Here is a 20,295-nt window from a genome sequence, read left to right on the forward strand (position 1 = left end):
CAGCCAGTCGCACAGAGGGGAAACCGCTACAACAGAAAATTGACAATTTTTTTACTGTCTTACCACTCATGCAACAACTGGACACACACCTGCAATGCTCTTCATGGGATGAGATCTGAGATCACATCTAGATTTGCTGAAACCAGACATTCGCAAGGATGTCCAAGATAAACAGTCTTCCATGGTGGAAGCAACAAGAAACAAAACCAGGTTCTTCAATGTTGGACAAAAAGTTCTCGCCAGAGACTACAGAGACCCAAGTCAGAAATGGCATTCTGGCACGATTCATTCACGGACCGGACCGCTGATATACACCATAAATGTTGGAGCCAACTTAGTCTGGCGTAGACATGTTGATCAGATTCTAGATGCAGAATGTCACGTAGTTCCAGAGCAACCTGAGAGGACACATCTACACCTCAAGATTCAGAAGAGTTTGCCCTCGCTTCACCACCTGAGGTTCAGGGTTTACGTGAAACCACCAATGTTCAAACACCTGAACTTTCCACACAGAGCACTATGGACTCTGACCAAACAGGCAGACGTTACCCTGAGAGAAATCCCAGAGCACCTCAGAGACTGAACTTATAGGTTTCCAGTTCATTTTGTAAGGAAAGCGGTTAAAATGTTTATGAGGAAACAACCTACCTCTATGTTGTAAATCACTGAATAGGTGTCATATTTCAGTTTAAGTACAATTATTGGGTTACGGCATTTACCTGAAAATATCTCGATTGTTTGATACTTAATGTGTTCATCAAAGCTGGATGGGAGGAACTGTGATGTATTTAGTAAAATCAGTCTATATTTTGTGGTAAAGTAGAGAACACCAAGCGTGGTGCATGTGTGCATTGATATGCCTGTGCCGTTCCACAACATGGTTAATAAAGTAAGTTACTAACAACCAAAAATGTGTTGTTACTTTACCAGTTAAGTTATAAGAGAGAACATAACAAACTGGTTGAGATCCTGGATTAAAGAGGGAATGGGAAGGGAAGAGGAGTACAGAGGACTGATTGGTCGGTTCATGAGGAGAATCACCTGAAACTGAATGTGACCAAAACAAAGGTGATGGTGGTGGACTAATTGTAATTTAAAATGTGAACATTTTAGCTGTCCTCCATCATTCTCCCTGAGGAGTCGAGTTACGGTGACTTTGTATCTTCTACAAGAGACGCACAAGAGCAAGTTAAAAAAAAACTGTAGAGGAAAATATGGCAAAGACCCAAGACTTACAAAAGGAAGCTTATGCTAGACGAGTCCAGAAGTACAGAAACCTTGTGTACAGCGTTGGAGATGAAGTTCTTCTCTTGAACGTGAAACGTGGAAGGAAGGGAGGAAGACTTGATCCAGATTTTTCAGGACCCTACACCATTCAAGACATCGCTGGCAAATGTGTGAGATTAAAAAACACAGAAGGAGCAACTTTAAGAAATCACTACAGCATTGACCATATCAAGCCATACAGAAGAAGCCACCATGTAAATATCAGTGACAAGTAAAAATACCCAACTCGCAGTCAGACGGTGAACAGCAGCACAGACCTGAAGATGCCTCCCTGCCATCCTACTGCTAACCCTCAGTGCCAGCAAAGTCCAGAAGATTCATTCTGCACCCAAAACGGCTGACACAAGGAGTTTAATTGTGTTCCAGGACCAGAAACGCGTGAACAAGAACTTCCCTCCCGGAAACAAAGCTTAGAAGATGAAGGTGACATAGTGAACAACTCTTTTTGACCAGTTGGTCATTTGTTGCCAGTTTGGCGTTGCAACTTAATTGACTGTTGCATGACTTTGTTTGCATTTTGCAGTCTTCAACTCATATTGGATATAAAGAAACATGCAACGTGCACTGAGCTTGTGGAATTCTGGAAATGGATCTGCCTGTCAGTAATTTTCTATTTTGCCCACCCGCTGTACCTTTCCTATTTCTCTGCGTGTAAATGCATGCCTATTGTATTGACTTTTTCCTGTTGTGGCCCGTCGGCCTTTACCAAGCGTATCCACTAGAAATCTCATGCATGCCTGAGCTAACTTATCATATTTTTCTTTTAGTAAAGAGGCTATGGCGTGCAAAGGATACTGGGCGCTTGGAGGCAGCTGTTGGACCATACAAGTTATTTTTCGAACACTGCAGGGGTCACGGTGGTTTCTGATGAGGTAAGAGAACTTATCATTATTGATTCTGATTTCGAGGTTCTGCTCCTTCTGAAGCATTTGCAGTGCAGAGACCATTAATAGTTTAAAATGTGCGGGTAGGTCGGGGGGTTTATATAGCAAAACTCTGATAAGGTTTCACCCATTCACTTCAATAGGAAAAAATGTTATCAACCACAACACAGATGTTGTGACATCATAATACCCAGTTCCAGTATATGCAGAAAGAACCTTTATCAGCAATTATATTCCTTTAGATGTTTTTGTGTACAGCACTCAAGCAGTTACTTCAAAAATTGTTGCTGTTGTTGTATAAACTCAGATTTTTCAAAACAGGTCATTGATGCATATCTGCACCGTGTTATTGAGAGACGAAAGGTAAGTAAGAAATGTCATTTACCTACTAATTTTGAAATAAAAAAAACCCTATTTACTGTTCTATAACATTTTTGTATACTTGTGCAGAATGCTGCACACCTGCTCTGTTCAGTAGTTGCAAGCTCGTTGTTTTCTGGGCAGTTCAGATGCCTCAACTGGTATGTTGAAAGCTCAGAAGTGGTCCAAACAGTTGACTCCTTTCTGTTGCTGAGGAAAGAGTTCGGTTCCTTTAAAGAAGACTATATTTGAAAACACCCTGAGACGCATGGTACCTAAGTAAATCCAAATTACTCTGCACTTCCAATCCCACAGATGAAGTTCCCAGTTGAAGACGTGGCTGTGCCCTGTGAACTTTGGTACACACTGGATTCTTGTGGTATGTGTTCATTTTGTTATTAATTTGCATAATTTGTTGTGAAGCAGTTTCTTGCACAAAGTGTTATTTTTAAATAAGTTTTCAGTGGCACAAACAATTGTAATTTTTAATTTAACTTTTTCTTTAGATTGTCAACATTTCTGCACAGAAAATACTGCTCATAGACCCCATGGGAATGAAGGTGTTTATGACAGGAAAATTCTGCGCAACTGGAGGTATGTATGATACTGAGGTGTTATTCTTAGATTAAAAAAAAAAAAAATCTTGTTTCATTACAAACACTTTTGTTCAACTAGGAATTTTCTGAGGATGAGAGGGCATGAAGACACCATGGAGTGGCAGTTACAGACTATGCAACACAACAAGCGACAGGATTCCAGCAGTTGTGGAGTTTTACTGTTAAAGGTAACCCGTATTCAAATGATTCAGTTTCTTGTTAGCTAGAATTAAGACTTTAAGTGAATTTAAGTGAAGTGAAAGTTATTTCGGTCAACAACAACAAAGATGATCATTTTACATAGAAGTACTTAATCATACAGTAACTGAAAAAGGAATAGGCTGAAGCCTTGTGGCTTATAATTATCCTATCCTTTACCTAATTAAGACTTTACATTCTAATTATGATCAATCTCACAGTTTGCAGAACACTACCTTGATTTTGGAGAGGTCAGTGAGGTGTCAACCACTACAGAGCCAGTTGTGCTGGAGCGAATGCAGATAGCTTGCACCCTACTTGAAAATCGAGGTAAGTCCAGTAAAGTCCTTATCACGTTAGTGCGTACTTCCAATTTAAATAGTGCTTTTCAAAGAGCACAGTACAAATAGTGCTCTTCAAACACTTTCAGATAAGACCCTTCTCAAAGTCTAATTTAGACTAATTTTCCAGGAAGTATATTTGGAAAAAATGTACTATTATTTTTTAATTATTCAATAAATAATGTTTGATTAAAACCTAACTATGATTGTGTTTCAGGGAACGCTGAGGACTACTGCATTGTTTGCTCCATGTTAGATGCTAACGCTGACCGCAGCATGATTGAAATGGTAAAACAAAACAAAACAAAAGAAACACATAAGTCTTAGTATCATTACTTGCCAATCATAATTAAAATGTTGAGTAATAGTATTCACCAAACAGAATATGAGCCATTTATTTTTCCTTTCCAGGTGCAGTGTGAATCTTGCCAAAGATGGGCACATTTTGCATGTGAAAAATATAAAGAGAGCAACCAAGAATATAAATGCCAAAAATGTAGCCAGAGTCAGACAGAGACTGTGCAGAGACTGTAGAAGGACAGAGCAGCAGCAGAGCAGTCCAGATACACTGATGATCCTCTGTCAGATCCAGAGGGACACACAGGGATGATGCTGGACTCTACATTGTGTCTGACAGTGGAGCTGTTCTCAGAGCAGTTCACTCTGCAGCACTGACAGTCATCTGCACTTCTTCTCATTCCTCTGTCAGTCACTGCTGGATGAAGCTCTCCTCTCCACCTCCCAGTAACATGGCCCAGTCAGAGCATCTCTACACACAAGCTGCTGCTGCTTCAACCTCTCTGGATCATCAGGACACAGCTCCTCCTCTCTCAGCACACACACCGTCCTGTTTACCATCATCAGCTCCACCTGCAGAGAGAAGAAGGAAGAGCAGAGGAGATAAACGCGTGTTTCCAGAGACTCTTCATCAGCTGTCAGTCAGTGATGCAGCACATCCAGTATAAAGAGCAGCAGGGACTTCAGTGCTGGGACTGTACTAGGACTCATTGTTGCTTCACTTTTTCTAATCTTTGGATTTTTATTGAAGTTGATGAAGATGTTTTTCCCTCCTAGTTTGAGTTTGGACTTTCATTCATTAGAAGAACCTTGGTGTGTCCACTCTGAGCTCTGTAGGAACCCCAACAACAAGCCCAACAATCCAGATGGACGGTTCCAGCTGTTAACTGGAGGAATTCCATCCAAACATCTGCTCTCACTAAATTCTTCCTCACCTACAGACTGTGTTCTTCACTGCTTTAAACTTGGAAACGAATGCAGTCATTGGTCTGCGTGCTGCTTTGTTCAGAGAGCTGATTGGCTGTTGACAGTGTTTGATCAGAGCGTGTCAGCCGTTACCATGGTGACCATAAAGGTCAGAAACAGGAAGTGTTTGTGTCCAATCCTGAAGCCTGTCACCATTCTCCTCTCACAGCTTCACTGAGAAGCTGCAGCTTTACAGGAAACACTGGATCTTTGTTTCATACTGACTGTGTTTAGTACAATACTGCTGACAGCACCACCCACTCACTCCATCACTCTACTGACCTCAGAGTCTCCAGTCTGTAGTCTGGACTCTGCTGGAGATCAGACAGCTGCTTCACATCTGGATCCTTCAGGTTGTTAAGTTGTAGCTCCAGCTGTCTCAGATGGGAGGGGTTGGACTTCAGTGCTGCTGCCAGATAATCACAGCTGATCTCTGACAAACCACAGCTCCTCAATCTGTATAAAGAATGAAAGATGTAAGTTTATTAGACAAAGTGTCAGCTTGAAATCATTCAGTGTTTCATCATCTGTTCAGAGCTGAAGAAGGTTCAGAATGTAGAAGTTTAGAAAATGGAAACTCCAAACAGCTGAAGCCAACAGGAAGCAGCTTCAAACAGGAAACTGTGCAGAGTTTCAGACTATATGTCCTGATGCAGCCAGTTGGATTTTGGAGATTTGAATCTCTGTTCTGTGACTAAGTCCTTGAATCATTTCTTCCAGTTGGTCCAACAAGACACACTAAGTGTTGGACATGTGTTGTGGCTCCATTAGGGGAGCTTCTAAATGTGATGTGATGGCCCCTCTGGGTCTGTCAGGTCACAGGACTGAAGAGAGCTCAAACTGGGCACACAGTTGTTCCAGTCTGGACCAAAGACTCTATACTGGGACTGAGGGACTGCTTTGACTGCACCCACTGGGACTTTTTAAAGGCTCATGTTCTCACTTAGATCATCGATTTCTACTTACATTTCTTTCTGGGAAAAATGGGGATTACTTTGGAAACAGGAAGTATTTTCCCCAATAAGCAGCCCTGGATTAGTAAATCACTCCAACATGTTCTCAGGCAGAAGAAGCTGTCTTGTTATGAGGGAGAGAAGAAAAAGATTGAGGCACAGAAACTTGTTGAAAGAGAGATAAAGCAGCTAAAATCAGGTGTAAAAGTAAAGCAGAGGATGAGCTGAATAAAGGACACTCAAGGCAGGCTTGGAAAGGAATGAAGTCCATGGTGGGGATGCAGAACAAGGAGCAAAGATGAATGTGATGCTGAATCAGCAGAAGACTTGGACTCATTTGATTCCAGCTTTGATATCATTGATTTCAATGAAGAGCTTTGTGATTGTAGCAAAGGGCTGGTAGCTCTGAGAGTCCCACTGATGAGGTGTTTGTGTGGAAATCTCTTAGTGGGACCAAAGAGAGAAAAAGCCCTGGTCCTGATGCTGTGGGAGGGAAATGATTGAAGTGTGCTGTGAGGAACTGACTGGGAGATTTTCACACATTTTCCAGTCCTCCTTGGAACAACAGGAAGTTCCCAGCATATGGAAACAAAGGTTAAGTGTCCTATGGCACTCAGTGATGATGGTGCTGTGGCCCCACCACCTCCACCTCTTTGTAAAGGAACTAACTGTAATCTGAAGCTTCAAATGGGACTAAGACTTCCTCCACTAGGTGGCAGTGTCTGATGAGAAAGTGTTAGTGGAGCTGGCCTGGAGTCAGAAACAGGAAGATGCAGGATTTGGGCTGAAATGGGGAAAAGTGGTTCGCACTAGTGCCTTAAAGCAAGAAGGTTGTAGGTTGAAGCTTGTTGGCCTTTCTGTGGAGGTTGGATGTTCTCCCACAGTCCAATGAAATGCTGCTTAGGTTCATTGGTGCTTCTAAATTGGCTGTAGGTGTGGATGTGAGAGAGTGCTTCTCTGTCTCTCTCTGTTGGCCCTGTGATGGACTGCTCACCTGTGCAGGTGGACCACGCCTCTTGCCCTATGACAGCTAGGGCACAGGCTGCAGCCCTGTGAGCCTAAGCTGAATAAACAGTTAGCAAAAATGATCCATAGATGGCCTGAAATCCCCCAGTTAGCAGTTTGGTAGATAGCTATGACATGCTAATCCCATCCAGCAGCTGTATTCTACCTGTAAGCTGATCCCTGCTGAGCCAAAGCACTTTTTCATATACAAATTACAACCTTTAATAGAAACCTATTGGTCAGCATCTTATTAGCCTGCTGTTAGCTTCATTCCACAGAAAACTGAGAGAAACTAACAGAGTTGATAAAGAATAAAGAGAAATGTGCTGATTTAAAGCCTTTGAAGTGCTTCAGATGATCTCTGTCCACTTCTGTCCACTCATTCATTCATGTAAGCTTTCTAATGCAGCTTTGATCTTCACAGTCTGCTTCATGAAACTCATTCTAACCCTGAATGTCAGAGTGTTCCTCCTTCTCTTTCCCATCATTCATGCTGGCAGTGGAGGAGATTTGGATGTTGGACTGTGTTTTGGATGATGTGTGTATGTTTGTGTTGGACTGCTGTCTGTAAAGCAAACGCACATTTTGCTTTGGATTTCAGTGTCAGACAGACTTTAAGGTGGAATGAAGAGTTGGAGAGTTTCACAGTGAATTATCCAGTGGAGGATTTTTCTTCTTCTTTGAAGGTTTGAAATGTGAACATTGTTCTGCTGCAGTCAATGGACTAAACCAGAGAAGAAGAAAACAGACTTTACCATGAAGATCCTCAGTGTGGATCAGTATAATATCAGCCTGATGTCTGCAGTTTAGTGTCAGCACAACTTTCACATCATATTCATCTCAGCACAACTAAAACATGCTGACTGACCTCAGAGTTTCAAGTCCACATCCTGGACTCTCCAGGAAACCACACAGATGCTTCACTCCTGAATCCTGCAGCTTGTTGTTGTAGCTCAGGTCCAGCTCTCTCAGATGGGAGGGGTTGGACTTCAGTGCTGCTGCCAGATAATCACAGCTGATCTCTGACAAACCACAGCCCCTCAATCTGTATAAAGAATGAAAGATGTAAGTTTATTAGACAAAGTGTGAGCTTGAAATCATTCAGTGTTTCATCATCTGTTCAGAGCTGAAGAAGGTTCAGAATGTAGAAGTTTAGAAAATGGAAACTCCAAACAGCTGACAGAGTTCATACGCCTTTGTCAGGGTCAAATTCAAGCAAGACCATGTGAAAATTAAAACACATCATCCTAGGTGAACTTAAACACCTTTGTTCCCCTTTTGTTAAGACATAGAAAAGTACACCACACAAAAATACTGCAAAAGGAAACGGTCGCCTTATATACATAGTGTATAAACTCAAAATGCACATTTCACTTCAAATTAAGATTAAGGCTTTGAACAGATCACATAGTTCAGTTCAACATATAAGACTTTAAGAATGCACAAGCATCTACTTAAAATCTATTTAATTTATCATCCATGATATTATTTTGTACAATTCCAATGTATTTTGTTCATCTCCCTTAAATAAACAGGCAGTCTTAAAGTATGAAATATTCATATACAAACACATATAAATGTGTGTACTGTCTCAGTGGCTGATAGTACCCCACAGGCCTCAGTGTGAGCTTGAAGACATTTATAATGTTTAAGTAGTTTAATGTGCAGGTGCTGACGATAAACACATTTTGAATGAAAGCTGGGGAACTTTGGTAGCACAGAAACAAGTGGCTATTCTTTGTGACTATATGGATCACTCACAATACCATTATTTCACACAAAGGCACCAAATTAATACTCAAAAAAGCTGCAGCAATACACACAAATATAAACAGTACTTGGTGACAACTTTGCTTTTAGCCTTTAACCCTTCTTGACTACTTTTGATGTGGCCTCTATATTTTACCTTTAAAAACAGTTTATCTGTTATTTTCTCATTTTGACCAACTGTATCAGCACAATTTATCTAAATTCAGACAAAATTTAAAATACAAGTAGAAAGTGATATTTTGACTGTAAAAACCACACACGTGTTTAACGAATCATCTTCATAACTTGAAATGCAAATAGAGATTGTACACTTTTAAAAATACGCACACGTTTTGCAAACAACAAAGTTATATGGTACTATTTACCAAAAAATGCAGCCAAGGCTCAGACGTTTTTCATATAATCATTTCAAACTATTTACAGAACAATCAGGTGTCAAACAATAGTTTGTGTCACTCTAACACATATGAGAACAGCACAGGGATAAACCTGCAGGTCTGACAGCAGGTGTGTCACTCAGCGTTTACACTGCAATCTGCCTTTGTTGGCTTTAAGGCAGCAACTGTGACGATCACTAGTAGAACTGACACACAAAACAAAACAACAGCTACACACTAAATACACAAGACAACAAACTAACTTGAGACCAAACACGGTAAACGTCACAAATCTCTCACGTATCAAAACTCTCTCTCTCTTTCGCTCACTCGCTCTCTCTCTTGCCGGTCACTCCTAAAACTTCCCCCTTTTGCTAAACAACCAAATGTCATGTTTCCATATCATTTTTGATTGGTCGACATGGTACATTTTCCCACCTATAGGGCTTTGGAGCGTGATGTCACGGGAGATGGGCCATGCCCCCTTCCGCCATGACAGTAGGCCAGCCAAAGGATACCATTTCAGCTATGGATCGTACGTGTTGTGTTGTCGGTTGCAACGTTAGATCACACGATCGTGAAGGCAAGAAGCTGGATAACGGGCTCTCTTTTCATCGTTTTCCGTCCTGGAGGCAACGTGAGGGATCCCATGTATCCGATATTACTAAACAAAGACGTCAGGCTTGGATTGCAGCGGTGAGACGAGCAGATATCGAGTTCTCTGCAATCCCCAGCTTTTTGTTGGTTTGCTCACGGCATTTTCTTTCCGGTGAGTTCTAAATTAATTCATATCACTCTTGAAAGGCTTTTAGTGTGATTTTCAATGTGCTGCGGTCATAGATAATGAGATAAAACATGCTAATGTGTGATGCTGCAGAACCACATCATGTCGACTGAGTAGCTTATGATTTGGCATCATTGCAGGCAAACCAGCATATGAAATGGATGTAACAAATCCAGACTGGGCACCAACACTGCACATGGGGCATGACGACATACCTGTATCAGACTCGGACCGGCACTCAAGGCGTACGCAACGGAAGCGAAAAAGAGCACCCATCGGAGGTAAACAACCCCCCCCCCCCCTCTAAAAACATACTAAATTTCTATCACTGTACACTAATCCGCACATAACTTCCAGATGAATCACACACCTGTCATTGGAATATTGGTGTACATTTACCTTATGTCTAATTTTATCTTACAGGCTTTCGTTATGCAGCTGCAGAGTCTGAAGGTGTGCCCCGTGCAGAAGTGATTGATGAAGATCTGACAGAAGACCAACAGCAAAATCACAATGTCATGGAGGCAGTGGACAGCAGTTGTGTTGGACAAGTGGAGGTTGAGGTAGCAGCTGCAAATGTGGATATACTGAAGAAATGTAAACCTTTTAAAATGATGACAGATTACAAACTCTCAGCTGTGTCTGTAATCAAACCTCTGTAACTTTGCTTCCCTTCAGCAGCATCAGCTCATGTTCACATGTTGATTCATGGTTTGCTTCAGTTTTTGATGGACTGCAGAATATTTTGAAGGTTATCTGCTATAAAAAGCCAGAACAGGAAAATCTGCTTCATGTGTTTCTGTTTGATCCTCAGTGACTTTGACACAAAGGCCTCTGCTGTGATGATCACACCTCTGATCAAGTCTCACAGTGTCAGCTTTGTTTTTATACATATGGATATGTGCTGATAAATGATCAGAGTTATAATATTTCCCACTGCCTGCTGTGTGCCGTGACCTTTGACCTGCTAAAGACAGTCAGCTGTGGATTATTCATTGTTGTGTCTGATACTTAGAACTGTGAGGAAGAACACTACACAGTTAATCAGGGTCCCCTCTCTCTGAATCAGGGAAGGTGGGCAGGCCGCGTGTGGGCCGCGGGCCATACGTTGAGTCTCACTGTTTGAAATGTGAACATTGTTCTGCTGCAGTCAATGGACTAAACCAGAGAAGAAGAAAACAGACTTTACCATGAAGATCCTCAGTGTGGATCAGTATAATATCAGCCTGATGTCTGCAGTTTAGTGTCAGCACAACTTTCACATCATATTCATCTCAGCACAACTAAAACATGCTGACTGACCCCAGAGTTTCAAGTCCACATCCTGGACTCTCCAGGAAACCACACAGATGCTTCACTCCTGAATCCTGCAGGTTGTTGTTGTAGCTCAGGTCCAGCTGTCTCAGATGGGAGGGGTTGGACTTCAGTGCTGCTGCCAGATAATCACAGCTGATCTCTGACAAACCACAGCTCCTCAATCTGTATGAAGAATGAAAGATGTAAGTTTATTAGACAAAGTGTGAGCTTGAAATCATTCAGTGTTTCATCATCTGTTCAGAGCTGAAGAAGGTTCAGAATGTAGAAGTTTAGAAAATGGAAACTCCAAACAGCTGACAGAGTTCATACGCCTTTGTCAGGGTCAAATTCAAGCAAGACCATGTGAAAATTAAAACACATCATCCTAGGTGAACTTAAACACCTTTGTTCCCCTTTTGTTAAGACATAGAAAAGTACACCACACAAAAATACTGCAAAAGGAAACGGTCGCCTTATATACATAGTGTATAAACTCAAAATGCACATTTCACTTCAAATTAAGATTAAGGCTTTGAACAGATCACATAGTTCAGTTCAACATATAAGACTTTAAGAATGCACAAGCATCTACTTAAAATCTATTTAATTTATCATCCATGATATTATTTTGTACAATTCCAATGTATTTTGTTCATCTCCCTTAAATAAACAGGCAGTCTTAAAGTATGAAATATTCATATACAAACACATATAAATGTGTGTACTGTCTCAGTGGCTGATAGTACCCCACAGGCCTCAGTGTGAGCTTGAAGACATTTATAATGTTTAAGTAGTTTAATATGCAGGTGCTGACGATAAACACATTTTGAATGAAAGCCGGGGAACTTTGGTAGCACAGAAACAAGTGGCTATTCTTTGTGACTATATGGATCACTCACAATACCATTATTTCACACAAAGGCACCAAATTAATACTCAAAAAAGCTGCAGCAATACACACAAATATAAACAGTACTTGGTGACAACTTTGCTTTTAGCCTTTAACCCTTCTTGACTACTTTTGATGTGGCCTCTATATTTTACCTTTAAAAACAGTTTATCTTGCCAATCTGTTATTTTCTCATTTTGACCAACTGTATCAGCACAATTTATCTAAATTCAGACAAAATTTAAAATACACGTAGAAAGTGATATTTTGACTGTAAAAACCACACACATGTTTAACGAATCATCTTCATAACTTGAAATGCAAATAGAGATTGTACATTTTTAAAAATACGCACACGTTTTGCAAACAACAAAGTTATATGGTACTATTTACCAAAAAATGCAGCCAAGGCTCAGACGTTTTTCATATAATCATTTCAAACTATTTACAGAACAATCAGGTGTCAAACAATAGTTTGTGTCACTCTAACACATATGAGAACAGCACAGGGATAAACCTGCAGGTCTGACAGCAGGTGTGTCACTCAGCGTTTACACTGCAATCTGCCTTTGTTGGCTTTAAGGCAGCAACTGTGACGATCACTAGTAGAACTGACACACAAAACAAAACAACAGCTACACACTAAATACACAAGACAACAAACTAACTTGAGACCAAACACGGTAAACGTCACAAATCTCTCACGTATCAAAACTCTCTCTCTCTTTCGCTCACTCGCTCTCTCTTGCCGGTCACTCCTAAAACTTCCCCCTTTTGCTAAACAACCAAATGTCATGTTTCCATATCATTTTTGATTGGTCGACATGGTACATTTTCCCACCTATAGGGCTTTGGAGCGTGATGTCACGGGAGATGGGCCATGCCCCCTTCCGCCATGACAGTAGGCCAGCCAAAGGATACCATTTCAGCTATGGATCGTACGTGTTGTGTTGTCGGTTGCAACGTTAGATCACACGATCGTGAAGGCAAGAAGCTGGATAACGGGCTCTCTTTTCATCATTTTCCATCCTGGAGGCAACGTGAGGGATCCCATGTATCCGATATTACTAAACAAAGACGTCAGGCTTGGATTGCAGCGGTGAGACGAGCGGATATCGAGTTCTCTGCAATCCCCAGCTTTTTGTTGGTTTGCTCACGGCATTTTCTTTCCGGTGAGTTCTAAATTAATTCATATCACTCTTGAAAGGCTTTTAGTGTTATTTTCAACGTGCTGAGGTCATAGATAATGAGATAAAACATGCTAATGTGTGATGCTGCAGAACCACATCATGTCGACTGAGTAGCTTATGATTTGGCATTATTGCAGGCAAACCAGCATATGAAATGGATGTAACAAATCCAGACTGGGCACCAACACTGCACATGGGGCATGACGACATACCTGTATCAGACTCGGACCGGCACTCAAGGCGTACGCAACGGAAGCGAAAAAGAGCACCCATCGGAGGTAAACAACCCCCCCCCCCTCTAAAAACATACTAAATTGCTATCACTGTACACTAATCCGCACATAACTTCCAGATGAATCACACACCTGTCATTGGAATATTGGTGTACATTTACCTTATGTCTAATTTTATCTTACAGGCTTTCGTTATGCAGCTGCAGAGTCTGAAGGTGTGCCCCGTGCAGAAGTGATTGATGAAGATCTGACAGAAGACCAACAGCAAAATCACAATGTCATGGAGGCAGTGGACAGCAGTTGTGTTGGACAAGTGGAGGTTGAGGTAGCAGCTGCAAATGTGGATATACTGAAGAAATGTAAACCTTTTAAAATGATGACAGATTACAAACTCTCAGCTGTGTCTGTAATCAAACCTCTGTAACTTTGCTTCCCTTCAGCAGCATCAGCTCATGTTCACATGTTGATTCATGGTTTGCTTCAGTTTTTGATGGACTGCAGAATATTTTGAAGGTTATCTGCTATAAAAAGCCAGAACAGGAAAATCTGCTTCATGTGTTTCTGTTTGATCCTCAGTGACTTTGACACAAAGGCCTCTGCTGTGATGATCACACCTCTGATCAAGTCTCACAGTGTCAGCTTTGTTTTTATACATATGGATATGTGCTGATAAATGATCAGAATTATAATATTTCCCACTGCCTGCTGTGTGCCGTGACCTTTGACCTGCTAAAGACAGTCAGCTGTGGATTATTCATTGTTGTGTCTGATACTTAGAACTGTGAGGAAGAACACTACACAGTTAATCAGGGTCCCCTCTCTCTGAATCAGGGAAGGTGGGCAGGCCGCGTGTGGGCCGCGGGCCATACGTTGAGTCTCACTGTTTGAAATGTGAACATTGTTCTGCTGCAGTCAATGGACTAAACCAGAGAAGAAGAAAACAGACTTTACCATGAAGATCCTCAGTGTGGATCAGTATAATATCAGCCTGATGTCTGCAGTTTAGTGTCAGCACAACTTTCACATCATATTCATCTCAGCACAACTAAAACATGCTGACTGACCCCAGAGTTTCAAGTCCACATCCTGGACTCTCCAGGAAACCACACAGATGCTTCACTCCTGAATCCTGCAGCTTGTTGTTGGAGCTCAGGTCCAGCTGTCTCAGATGGGAGGGGTTGGACTTCAGTGCTGCTGCCAGATAATCACAGCTGATCTCTGACAAACCACAGTCGATCAATCTGTATAAAGAATGAAAGATGTAAGTTTATTAGACAAAGTGTGAGCTTGAAATCATTCAGTGTTTCATCATCTGTTCAGAGCTGAAGAAGGTTCAGAATGTAGAAGTTTAGAAAATGGAAACTCCAAACAGCTGAAGCCAACAGGAAGCAGCTTCAAACAAACACAACAAGAGAAAAAACTCTGAATGTTTCACATTAAAGTCATACATTTATCATAAAAACAGGACAAAGACTTGAAAAAGTCGTGTTTTTCCTTCCAGGAACCACAAGGCTTCACTTTTAAAGGTGAAGTGTGAAAGAAATGGACATATTTGAAGTCCAACACCTTTTTCCAGTCACATTATTAAAGCAGACAAACTACAAGCTCATTTTCATTCCAACAAGTCATCTTCTGACCTGGACTAACAACACTGGTCTCTATGTGCAGCTGGCTGTGAGACCAGTGCTCAGGGAGCGTCTACAAAGTGCAACACTGAAAGAACATCGCACACTAGCTGTGTCCCAAAACGTCGGCTGCATCCTTCGGAGGACCCGGTATTCGCGGCCTACGTGGGCCGGGTCCTTCAAAGACCGAAAAGGCTGGAAGTGCGAGGCTGTGAAATGGGACGGTCTAGCCTTCAGATTTGCGTCACCGCTGTGTCGGTGGAGTTTAATAAACTCGGCCGTCTGCTCCTTGCTATCTAAAATATAACAGGACACTGGCGTAAATTCTCGACCGTCTCACACTTCTGTTTAATCAGTTTCCTGTTTAACGTTTATTCAGCTGTGTGAAAATCCCGGAGGAACTTTGATCTCAGCCAAACCGATTTACTCCGGAACAAATAAAACACAGAAAAAAGGCAAACAATTACATTTTTAAGTTATCCGAGTGACTTATATATCATGTTTAACCTGAGTAGCGAAAGAGCGGGGTCTGAAAACGATGAAGCCGGGCGTCCGCTGCTCTCGCCGGCTGGAGTGACCATTGAACCCCCCGGCTTGCTAGCGAGCGGGTGGGGAACAGACGTCTCCGAAAACGTCGGCACACTTTTGCAAATATGCGATGTCTTGATAAACCAAGCAGATATTTGAAGTTTACACAGCTACTTTCTCGCCTGAAAATATGTTAAAAGTTTATTTTGTGACCCAGAAAGATTAATAAGAGTAATTTGAAAACTTAGTAGCTGCCGCCATTGTTGGCAGCTGAAATTTGGCTGGGCCGCGCTATGAATTCTGGGATATGGTGGGCCACGAAGGACACACCCGACGAATCCTTCAAATTCGGGGAAATGAAGGACGCATTTGTGCATTTGCATGCGCAAAAGAAGACTTCACACACAACGCGCTCTGTTTAGACCCAGAGCAAAGAATATTGTTTGACAGATGACCCTTAATATGAAGACTTCGGACTTTACGTTTCCCAATTTTTGCTTTAAGTTATTTTGTTATTTACATAATAATGTAGATAACCTAATAATGATCCTTATTGCTGTTTTAGAGGAGCGGTGCTTCAAAGGATAGCTGCAGATTTCTGTCAGAATCTGCAGATTATACAGTACAAATAAAATGTTCACGTTTCTCCAACGTTGTCTTCCCAACAGTTTCACTGACATCTACACGGGATGGCCAGGAAGCGTTCGCGATGTCTTATCGGGCGCTGATAATTGGCGTCTGTCTTGTGTTGGTGACGTAAAAGACGGATTTAATGCGACATGACCGTTCAAACAGCAGTCGCTTTCTAAAACATCGGATATGTATCGGATTCAGTACCACATACGAAAGTGACCCAGGTCGGATTTGAAAATATCGGATTCGCGACGTTCACACTGTCATAGCATGATCGGATATGGGTCGCATAGGGTCAAAAAAGTCAGATTTATAAAGGTCAGAAAAATCGGATTTGATGCGCTTTCGCCTGCAGTGTGAACGTAGCCTTACTCTCAAATCCTCCCTAATAACAAGAACATAATTACACTTTAGCCACAAGAGGGCAGCAGCATTAAGTCGCATGTATATAAAGGTACAGTGATTATATTACAGTGATTTTGACAAAAACAAAACAGAGGTTCATGGCAGTGTGTTTTTCATAACATACCAACCAAATTAAATAATAAAAACTTTATAACTTACAGAGCTTTTTTAGAGGCTTTGACCACTGGCAGCAGCCTCAGAAGAGCCTCCTCTGAAGCAAAGTATTTCTTCAGGTCAAACACATCCAGATCTTTTTCTGATGACAGTAAGATGAAGACCAGAGCTGACCACTGAGCAGGAGACAGTTTATCTGTGGAGAGACTTCCTGATCTCAGGGACTGTTGGATCTCCTCCACTAGAGAACGATCATTCAGTTCATTCAGACAGTGAAACAGATTGATGCTTTTCTCTGCAGACAGATTCTCACTGAGCTTCTTCTTGATGTACTGAACTGCTTCTTGATTGGTCTTTGAGCTACTTCCTGTTTGTGTCATCAGGCCTTGCAAACGAGTTTGATTAGTCTTCAGACCCAAGAGAAAACGAAGGAACAAGTCCAGGTGTCCATTGGGGCTCTGTAAGGCCTTGTCCACAGCACACTGGTAGAAGTATTTCTTTGAAGATTTTCTTGTTTGAAACACCTTCCAAGTTGTTTCTTGCTCTTCCAGCAGATTGAGTCCAGAGTTGATGAAGGTCAGGTGGACATGAAGAGCAGCCAGAAACTCCTGAACACTGAGATGAACAAAGCAGAACACCTTGTCCTGGTACAGTTGGTTCTCCTCTTTAAAGATCTGTGTGAACACTCCTGAGTACACTGAGGCTGCTCTGATATCGATGCCACACTCTGTCAGGTCTGGTTCATAGAAGATCAGGTTTCCTTTCTGCAGCTGATCAAAAGCCAGTTTTCCCAGTGACTCAATCATCTTCCTGCTCTCTGGACTCCAGTGTGGATCTGTCTCAGCTCCTCCATCATATTTGATCCTCTTGACTTTGGCCTGAACCACCAGGAAGTGGATGTACATCTCAGTCAGGGTCTTGGGCAGCTCTCCTCCCTCTCTGGTTTCCAGCACATCCTCCAGAACTGTAGCAGTGATCCAGCAGAAGACTGGGATGTGACACATGATGTGGAGGCTTCGAGCTTTCTTGATGTGGGAGATGATCCTGCTGGCCTGCTCCTCATCTCTGAATCTCTTCCTGAAGTACTCCTCCTTCTGTGGGTCAGTGAACCCTCTGACCTCTGTCACCATGTCGACACACTGAGGAGGGATCTGATTGGCTGCTGCAGGTCGTGTTGTTATCCAAAGGCGAGCAGAAGGGAGCAGGTTCCCTCTGATGAGGTTTGTCAGCAGCTCATCCAATGAGGTGGACTTTCTTGTTTCAGTCAGGATTTTAGTTTTGTTGAAGTCCAAATTAAGTCGACACTCATCCAGACCATCAAGTATGAACACAACCTGGAAGTCTTCAAGCCTGCAGATTCCTGATTCGTTAGTTTGATTAAAGAAGTGATGAACAAGCTCCACCAAGCTGAACTTTTCCTCTTTCAGCACATTCAGCTCTCTGAAAGTGAATGGAAATATGAACTGGATGTCCTGGTTGGCTTTGTCTTCAGCCCAGTCCAGGCTGTATTTCTGTGTTAAGACTGTTTTCCCAATGCCAGCCACTCCCTTTGTCAGCACTGTTCTGATTGGTTCGTCTCTTCCTGGTGAGGCTTTAAAGATGTCTTCTTGTCTGATTGTTGTTTCTGGTCTGTCTGGTTTCCTGGATGCTGTTTCAATCTGTCTGACCTCATGTTCCTCATTGACCTCTGCAGTTCCTCCCTCTGTGATGTAGAGCTCTGTGTAGATCTGATTCAGGAGGGTTGGGCTTCCTGCTTTAGCGATGCCCTCAAACACACACTGGAACTTCTTCTTCAGTTGGGCTTTAAGTTCTCGTTTACAGAGTGGAGCAAATATTTCTGAAGGTAAGAAATTCAGAAAAAAATATTATATAATAAATATCATAGCCTTTCAGTACCCTGAAAGGATGAATGTCTATTGGTCCATGTCTTGAGCTATTAGGAAAGATCAATATTCAGTCTTTAGAGAAATTCTCTTACTGCTCTGCAGATGGTCAGCCATCTCATGCTGCTTAAGTCTCCTCAAGAAGTGGAGTGTGATCTTCAGAAATGCTTCTCTGCAGCTCTTTCTTTCATCTTCATCCTCACCTTCAAACATCTCCTCATCCTCCATCTGGCTCTTTAAAGTTTCTGGGTGATCTGGACTCAGAAGCTTCTGGATCTTCTTCAGCTCGTTCTTCACAAACATGGTGATGTTGTCCTCCAGCCGCTGGAAAAGAAGACTATATGAATTACCCAGTGGTAAATGGACTGGTTCTTATATAGCTCTCTTTGATACTCTGTGCACACAAAGCATTTTATGCAACATGCCTCATTCAACCAAGCACATTGTTCTATGCTTAAATACTTTCTTTCACACTCTGATGGATGCATCAGAGGGCAGCTTGGGTTTAGTACGTTACCCAGTACATTTGCCAGCCAGGGTTTGATTCACAAACCTTCTGACTAGTAGCTGACCTGCTCCCCTCCTGAGCTACAGTCACCCCAATCTGACTGAAATCATGGAGCCCAAACTCTGACTTATGTTGGACACACTGACAATCCTCTGGTCCACAAAGTGCAGCATAGAGGTGACTGAAAAGAACAAATGTAAACGTAGTACTACAAACCATAACCACAGAGTCCAGGTGTGTTTGATGTTGCTGTGCAGACTGACCAGTGGAAACCTCTGCTCTCTGCTGGTCCACTCTGTGGAGGAGTAATGAATAATTAGCTCATGTTATGTCTGTCCACACACAGACACAAGCTAAAGGTCCATGAAGTGATGTTTGGATGGGTTCAGTCAATCAGATGACTGTCATGGTGAAGCTTTGCTAGTCCTGCTGATCCCACTGAGAATTAACAACTCAGTTTCCAGATGTCTGTAGTTTTCTGCTCAGTTTCTTTAGTCCCAACAGCTCTTACCATCTCCTGCATAAAGCTTTCCCTCCATGCTCAGATGCCCTGGAACAAGGTGCTCTCTTTATATCAGTGACTGGTTTAAAGGGACAACTTGCAGTGCTCGCCAAACTTTGTGTCAGCAAAAGTAGTTCTAATGTTTCTTACATTTCTTACATTTTTACATTTTTGCACACACAAATCAATGAACGCAAAAACATGAACTTTCCAGATATTTTGTTTTACAATGTTACAAAACTCAGTTCACAACTCCACAGTCAGATTTACAAGTACAAAATATTTATGACCACAGTTTGAGCCGATGTATGTCCCGAGTCTGTGGACTCAGTAGTTTTGTTTTGATTGTTATTGTCTTTTGTTACAATTTCATTCTGATTAAGATTTTCTAGTTCTGAGGTTTTGGTTTCTGTGTTCCCTCTGTACTGTGTTAGTATTGTGTCTCTGTGTTCACTTCCTGTTTTATTTTGACAGTGCCATGTCCTATGTTAGTGTGTCTACTTTTGCTTCCCCTTGTCTGGTTATGTCCAATGAATCCTGCTGTGTCTCCCTTTTCTCATTCCCTGATGGCTCTTTTGTGTATATGAGCCCTTTGTTTTCTCCTGCTTGTTGCTGGTTCGTCTGTGTTGTCTCCCCGTGTCTCCGTTTAAGGTTTCAGGTTAGTTTTGTAG

The 20,295-nt window shown here is 41.9% G+C and overlaps 2 protein-coding genes across 2 annotated transcripts in view; one reads left to right on the forward strand and one right to left on the reverse strand.

Moving 5' to 3' along the window:
- LOC308393841 (NACHT, LRR and PYD domains-containing protein 12-like) overlaps nucleotides 1-19,727 on the reverse strand; it is a 317,425-nt gene extending 297,698 nt beyond the window's left edge. Inside the window, exons 1-6 of the mRNA XM_080877862.1 lie at nucleotides 19,339-19,727; nucleotides 18,710-18,938; nucleotides 16,777-18,568; nucleotides 14,491-14,667; nucleotides 11,121-11,297; nucleotides 7,756-7,932 (exon numbers count right to left, since the gene is read on the reverse strand). Coding sequence (XP_080733988.1) covers nucleotides 7,756-7,932; nucleotides 11,121-11,297; nucleotides 14,491-14,667; nucleotides 16,777-18,568; nucleotides 18,710-18,938; nucleotides 19,339-19,341 — 2,555 coding nt within the window. The 5' untranslated portion in view covers nucleotides 19,342-19,727. The remainder of the gene's footprint in view (nucleotides 1-7,755; nucleotides 7,933-11,120; nucleotides 11,298-14,490; nucleotides 14,668-16,776; nucleotides 18,569-18,709; nucleotides 18,939-19,338) is intronic.
- On the forward strand, nucleotides 2,565-3,993 carry LOC308394439 (uncharacterized protein; the record flags this gene model as incomplete). Its single annotated transcript, XM_080878786.1, has 5 exons — nucleotides 2,565-2,910; nucleotides 3,038-3,125; nucleotides 3,207-3,315; nucleotides 3,547-3,655; nucleotides 3,884-3,993. The coding sequence occupies exons 1-5, from the start codon at nucleotides 2,847-2,849 to the stop codon at nucleotides 3,991-3,993; spliced, it is 480 nt and encodes a 159-aa protein (XP_080734912.1). The 5' UTR covers nucleotides 2,565-2,846.
- Nucleotides 19,728-20,295: the final 568 nt, after the last annotated feature.

The sequence above is a fragment of the Rhamphochromis sp. 'chilingali' genome (genome assembly GCF_963969265.1).
Source record: "Rhamphochromis sp. 'chilingali' genome assembly, chromosome: 1".
NCBI classification, from domain to species: Eukaryota; Metazoa; Chordata; class Actinopteri; order Cichliformes; family Cichlidae; genus Rhamphochromis; species Rhamphochromis sp. 'chilingali'.